The sequence below is a fragment of the Cebus imitator genome, unplaced genomic scaffold (assembly GCF_001604975.1).
Source record: "Cebus imitator isolate Cc_AM_T3 unplaced genomic scaffold, Cebus_imitator-1.0 Scaffold187, whole genome shotgun sequence".
Taxonomy (NCBI): domain Eukaryota; kingdom Metazoa; phylum Chordata; class Mammalia; order Primates; family Cebidae; genus Cebus; species Cebus imitator.
In genome coordinates this window covers 2,464,165-2,471,114 of record NW_016107502.1, presented here as the reverse complement: position 1 = coordinate 2,471,114, position 6,950 = coordinate 2,464,165, and the positions used below count along the sequence as shown (strand labels likewise).

The window sequence follows — 6,950 nt, the reverse complement described above, 5'->3', positions numbered from 1 at the left end:
CAAAAGCCTTCCATCCGTCTACCCACCCAGACTGCGCGCTTCTAATTCCTCCTGCCCCACGTGCCGTGCCCAATGAAGAGTATGGCCAGCGAGCGAAGATTTGCAAGGAGACAGGCGGGGGCGAAATTAGGCCAGGCGGCTTCCCTTTAATCCTCGCAAAGCAGAGGGGCCCCTCATTCCGGCAGCCGGCCTCGGGCAAGGGGCCTTTAGCCCAGACGACCCGGGGAGAGTCTCCCAAAGTAAAGCGCCGGGCCGGGCGCCCAGACCAAACGCTGGGGAACCGGAAGGGCGAGGCCTCCACAAAAGTCCACGGTGAAAGTGGCAGGGAGTGGCGGCTGGAAAGACCACGGCGGCTGGAAGGAGGAGGGGGTAGCGGGTGGTGGGGAGGGCGACTCGGCGGGGCTGTGCGGGAGCGAGGCGGGGAAACAGGGAGCGGGTCCGGCTCCGCGGGGCGGGTGGGGCCGGGGCGGGGCGCGGCCGGGGGCGGGAGGCGTGGCCGGCGGGGGTGTGGGGGCGGCTTTTCCCGGCACATGCGCACCGCAGCGGGTCCAGCGTCCTAAGGAGTGGCACTTTTTAAAAGTGCAGCCGAGGCCAGCCCGCAGCCGCCCGCATCTCTGTCCAGCGCCGGGTCCCGCCCGTTCCAGCTGCGCACGCCACCCAGTGCCGCACCCGTTCGGCCCAGGCCAGGCTAGCCCTCACCATGCCGGTCAAAGGAGGCACCAAGTGCATCAAATACCTGCTCTTCGGATTTAACTTCATCTTCTGGGTAAGTGAGCGCGACTGCCGCGCGCTCCTCTCCAGGGCCACCTGTTCGCGGGCCCCGGACACTGGCCGCGGGTGCCGGCAGCTGGCACTGCCTGCACCGGGCAGGCTCCGGGCGGGAAGAGAGAGGGCCCTGTGGCTCCCAGTTGGCTCCAAGGCCGGGTCCGGAGCCGGGTGGGACGGGCGCATTCGGGTGGGGGCTCATCACCGCCCAGCGGGAGTGGGAGCCCGGCCCTCCTGAGTAGGGGCGTGCGGGCGGGTCCTGAGCCCTTGATCGCTCGATTTGAGCCACGCTGTGTGGTTCCTCCCAGCCCAAGCCTCTCCGAGTGCCAGAGGGGAAGGCAGGGAGAAGCGGGGCACCCCTCTTTGGGCCAAGGAGGATGTGGTGGGCAGTGCGTCTCGTGGCCGGGTGGGGTCTCCCAGGTGGTAGGGGGGCGAGAAAGGGAGGGTGCGTTCGAGGCGAGAGCTCAGCCAGGAGCTGCTCTCACTTTTACATAGGAGCGTAAGGGGTGCCCCGGAGGCGGGTCCGGCCCCTGGACTCAGACCCCGAGTCAGAGTCAGGGGCCCCTCCGCCCTTGAGGAGGAACCTCGCAGGCCTCCGCGCCCTCAGAAGGATTCTGAGCCGCCCTGAGAACGCCTAGCTCCCTAGAAGCTACCTGAAAGACTAGCTTGTCTTGATTTCTTTCAAGGGCGATAAGTATCTTCACTGGAGAGAACTCTGAGAGTTGGGGAGAGGACGGGCAGATGCCTATCTGCGCCTCTAGTGGGATGAGTCCTGTGTGTGCATTTCCGGGAGAGATCAGGTGCCAGCCGGCTGCCTGCCCAGGAGGGCCTCGGCCTCGGCCTCGTCCCCTCCCCTCCCAGCCGGCCCACCCAAGGCCAGGCAGGGCGCAGAGCGGACGTTCATCTTGAGAGGCCAGCGGGGCCGGGAGCTCCAGGGACACCCGCGGCATGCCACTTAGTGTCTACAAATGGGAAGACAGGCGACAGAAGCAAGGAATAGAAAACCTTTGTGTTCTTGTTTCTGTAGCCACATTCCCTGCACACACATGACAATATTTGCGTCTCTGAAGGCAGGAAAAGGTATAGAGAGGTAGGCTGTACCACTCTCAAGATAGATGGATGTAGAAACAGGTGCATGCCACCAGAGCCTTGTAACAAAAAAGTGCACTTGGCCAGGCACAGTGGCTCATGCCTGTAATCCCAGCACTTTGGGAGGCTGAGGCAGGAGGATTGCTTTCATCCAGGGTTCAAGACCAGCCTGGGTAACATAATGAGACCCGCCCATCTCTACAAAAAATCAAAAATTAGCTGGGCATGTTGGCACACACCTGTGGTCCCAGCTACTCAGGAGACTGAGGTGAGAGGATCTTTTGAGGCTGGGAGGTCAAGGCTGCTGAAGTCATGATTGCACCACTTTACTTAGCCTGAGTGACAGAGTGAGCCCTGTCTCAAAAAAAAGAAAAAAGTGCACTTATTTCCCGCTGGAGCTGGTCACTGAGGTCCCCACAGCCTCCTTAGGCAAATGTCCTAAGATTTACTCTTCCCTAGAGCTGAAAGGGTGGTTGAACTTGCAAAGACTGGCCTGCCCTGGTGCATCAGTCACCCTACCCAACACATACCCTAGTGAGGACGGCACACAGCTGTGCTCCAAACCTTGACTTGCTTTAAGGAGACCCTGCTTGCAGTGGGCATCCCCTCCTGTGCTGCCACCCACCCCAGCAGCCAGCCAGCTGCCAGGCAATCCCTGGTAGCAGAGAACTATGTGGGAAGGCAGCTGGCCTCACCCACCCTTGACCTTTGGGAGTTTTCCTCTCCCCTCCCTGGTACAGTCTCTCCTGCCGGTGTGTTGATCAGTCCTCAGCTGTCTGCCTAGACTGCATGGAGGTTTGGGACTGTAGGGAAACATAGGCTGCCACAGTGTGCCTCCCTCCCCCCATCTGCCCCATGGCTTATGCAGGAAGCTGAGGCAAGGCTCCTAGGGCCACCTGGTATCTGCTCTGTCTGTGGCCTGCTGGCCTGCAATCTGTCCATACTGTCCCCACCCTACTTGTATTCAGAACCCCCCACCCCCGGCCCTGGTGTAGGTACAGCTGATGAGCTGTGGAGTCTGAAACAGAAATCACTCACACTGGAGATGTTTGGAATGACTTCTGGAGATCATGCGGTCCAGCCCTCTTATTCATAGTGAGGCAGCAGAGGAAGAGAGACTGGGTGATTTAACCCGGATCACAGAGACAGAGCCAGTAGTACAGCCCCTGGGCCCCTTACTTTACTTCTGTCCTCTTCCATCTTCATCAGAGGCAGGAAGGTGGGCAGTAGCTATGTTTTCCTGAATTATTGTTCATTTGTCCTGTATCTGGGACCCTATGGAGGTGAAGCCCTCATCCCCTAGGAAATGATGTAATGAAAAGCTGTGGTCAGTCCACTTCTGCCGTCTTAGTCTTCAGAGTTCTTTCTTGTTCTAGTCCCATGATGTAGCCAAGAGCTGGAAGCATTGTCCCTGTGCTGACGATCAGGAAACTACTCTCCAGAGAGGTTAGGTGACTTTTCCAAAGTGATGGGGCAGGGTGGTCTCAGAAGTTACCTTACCCAACTGGGTTTGGCTTCTGAGTAGGAATGGGAGAAGGGTGGGATGAAGCACCCGAAACTCTCTTAAGGGAGGCTGTAACCCAAGGGAACTGCTTGGTGATTATCTTGTCACCACATCCGTTTCTCCTGGAGACCAGGCATTTATAAACTTGGCATTTGAAACCTGATGTGGGCCTTGAAAAGCAGGAATTGTGAGGCCAGGGCCCACCAGCACCTCACACAGAGGTTGCCGAGAGGGGGTGTCCCGCCAGGATCCGGAGAGAGGCCAGCCTCAGTGAGTAGGGTGTTCTGGGGGGCTATGCCGCTTCTCTGGCCTGATGGCATCCCTGTGGATGACTCCCTGACAGCCAAGTCTGCACAGCCTGCCCAGACCAGGTCAGGCCTCTGACGGCCACAGCCAAACCAGCTAATCAGTCTGTTCTTCCACCGCCTCCAGAACCAGCCCTCCTAGCTCTATCTTGGTTGTTTCTACATTTGCTTCAGACCTCCCTGCCCGCCCGCCCACCCCCATAAAACAGTTGAGAGGGAAAACATCTTACTGATGTCCACGTGGTAGACAACACAAGTATTTCTCCCGCTGAAAGCGGGGAGCCAGGGTTAGGCCCAGTCCAGGCATATGTCTCCCATTCTATTCCCCTGAATCTGACACTTGGATGTCTGCCCTCTTTCTGGTCAGACAAGGGAAAGAACTCCTTAGGGCAAAAGAGAGAAAGGGTTGGCTATTCTGAGAGAGCCCAGTCCCTCCCCACCTCCCTGAGCCCCTTTGCTCGCTGTCTCTCACCCCTTGCTCCCTGATGGAAATAGCAGTATGGGTCAGGGAGGTCTCTCCCAAGAAATGGTATCTCCTGGACCTAGGAGACGTGGTGTGAAACACACAGAGACCTAGACTGGGAATTCAGAGACCTGGGTGTGAGCCCAGCTCTGTCTTCACCTCATTTTGAAACCTTGAACTGGTCACTTCTGTGCTATAAACCACAGTTTCCTCATCTGTAAAACAATGACTTGGAACAAATGTTCTCAAAAGGTCCTTTCAAGCTCAGTCTATGAAGCCAACACCCCTACACACACCACCCGCAGCATAGGACTTTCGTACACCACCCAAAATCGGAGCCACTATTGGGTACAATGTACACTGCGTTGGTGATGGTTGCCCAGGCAAAATATCCATGTAACAAAACTACATTTGTACTCCCTAAGTCTATAAATAATAATAATAATAATAAACAAAATACAAGTCAGGAATTGGAAGTGGGAGATGGACACGAGGCTTTTCTTGACCTTTACCTCTGGAGCAAGAGCTTGGCTGGTGCGTCTCTTTCCTGTGACCTCTCGGTTCCCTCTCCTCGCCCTGGGTGCTGTCTCTCTGTTAGGAGGCTCTGTGTTCATTGCCCGTATACCTTAATACTTAGCCTAGTGATCAAAGCACCAGCTCTGGGTTCTGTGTCCCATCACCAGAGGGGGCTGGGGCCTACCCCACAGAGTTGCCGTGAGAGTTAAATGGGGAGTGTGTGTAGTGCACTTAGCGTAGTAGATTGCACTAGATCCATCTTCCAATGGCAGCTATTGCTATTCACTAGTGGAGAGTAGACTGGGGCCCTGGGGAGGGTGGGAACGGTTCTATTAGAAGTGTGGAAGTCTAAACCGCAGGTGTGGCCAGGAGGATACTCCCAATCCACACACCTGCCTCCCGGCCTCTTCCTCTGTATCTGTGCCAACTTTGTCCTGTGCGTCAAAACCCTGCCTCCATTTCATGGGTTGCTACCACTCATTTGACTGCGGGGAGGTCCAGCTCTGAAAAGAAAATTGCATGTCAGAGAAACCCTAAGAATCAGGATTCTGGATCTGGGCAGGGTGTGCACAAGTTGGGTGGCAGCAGCAAAAGCCCCTCCCCATGGCTCCCCTTTTCAAACCTCAGAAGCAAGTTGCTAGGGCCATCGCATAAAATGGCTCCTATCTCCAGCGCCCAGACAGCCTGCACTGGGGTGAAGCTGGCAGGCCTGGGGAGAGGTGAGCTGAGGCCAGGTATCTGCATCCTTTGCCCAGAATCTTGCTGGTTTCTCCCCAACCCCCACCGTGGTACAAACAACAAAGACCCGATCTTTTTTTGATGTTGGTGAGGATTCCTCTGCGCGCACACACGCACTCTCCTGCTCACGTTCTCTACCCCTTTCTTTTCAATGTGGCCACAGCACCTTCCAGACCCTGCTCTATTGTGCTGTGAGGAAGCAGTTACTGGCTCCGCCTGAATTTGGGAGTGCTTTGATAAGCAGCCCTCTAGGTCCTCGCCAGCACTGACTCTAGTTGAGCCTTCTGTGGCTGCTGGGCTCACAAATCGTCTTTCTCACCCCTTCCTCCGGGAGGAGTGTTGGATGGGAATCTCCTCCTTAGACACACAGCTTCGGTCCCGTGTTTGTTTTGTCTGTTTTTTTTTCCCCCTGTTCCGTTCATTTTATAAGGAGGCGTAGCTTTTGGACTTGGTTACAGGGTTGGGTTTGGAACTTAATAATACCTTGGATTTACAAAAGCGCCTTTTCTTAAGAACACAGACCTTGGCGGTTCTTGCCGGGGTGTGGTTCTCACCTGGGTAAGCCTGGGTGTGAGGGTAGGGGGCCTGAGGTCACCCCAACCACAGCTTCTGTGGTCCTACTGGAAGCCTATTCTAGACGACCTGTGTGGGGCTAGGGAAAGGAGACTGGCGAAGTTGGAGGAAGCTCCATGTTTATGTTCTGTGTTCCTCCCTCCCCCAGGTTAGGGTCAGTGGGACTTTGTTTGGATCCATCACAGATCTTTTCAACCAAAGCCTCGCAGAAACAGGCTTTACCCCGTACATACAGAAGAGCAATGACTTCAGTAAGAGTCTGAAAATCTGGGTGAGAGCCCGTCAGACCCATGCCCTCCGAGAGTGGGAAAAATCCTTTGCAACTAGGAAGGAAATTCAGAAGACAAAAAAAAGTGCAGGGAGGGGTGGAGGCAAGGGGCTAGTCTTTCTACATTTCCTTTTTTTTTTTTTGGCGGGGGGAGATGGTGCTCACTCTGTCACCTCTGTGCAGTGGTACAGTCATCGCTCACTGCAGCCTCAACCGCCCAGACTCAGGCGATCCTCCCACCTCAGCCTCCTGAGTAGCTGGGACTACAGGCACGTACTACACCCAGCTAATTTTTAAATTGTTTTATAGAGGCAGGAGCTCACTATGTTGCCCAGGCTGGTCTCAAGCTCCTAGGCTCAAGCGATCTGCCCGCCTTGGCCTCCCAAAATGCTGGAATTACAGGAGTGAGCTACCTCACCTGGACTACATTTCTTAGATTTATGTTTTAAGGCCTGACTGCAGATTACTTGTCTGTTTTATTCCATGGAAAAAGCCATGCTTGTCCAGGGACATTCTTGTTTTCCGTCAAGTGATGGCGCACAGCTGTAGAAAGCAACATCCTGCCCCCAGATGAGATAATTTCACAATAATTACATCTATCCAGTAATTTCCTTCCCTCCAGCGCCCCCCCAAAATACTTAGTTGTGGATAGTTTTTAAGTACTATATGCTGTCATCCTAGACTATTACATCTTTTTTTTTTTTTTTTTTTTTTTTTTTTTCTTGTCTT

At 55.0% G+C, this 6,950-nt stretch overlaps 1 protein-coding gene across 1 annotated transcript in view; it reads left to right on the top strand.

The window, feature by feature from the left end:
• The first annotated feature begins 520 nt into the window (after positions 1-520).
• CD9 (CD9 molecule) overlaps positions 521-6,950 on the top strand; it is a 40,734-nt gene continuing 34,304 nt past the window's right edge. Inside the window, exon 1 of the mRNA XM_017546162.2 lies at positions 521-766. Within this exon, the coding sequence (XP_017401651.1) occupies positions 701-766 (66 nt within the window). The 5' untranslated portion in view covers positions 521-700. The remainder of the gene's footprint in view (positions 767-6,950) is intronic.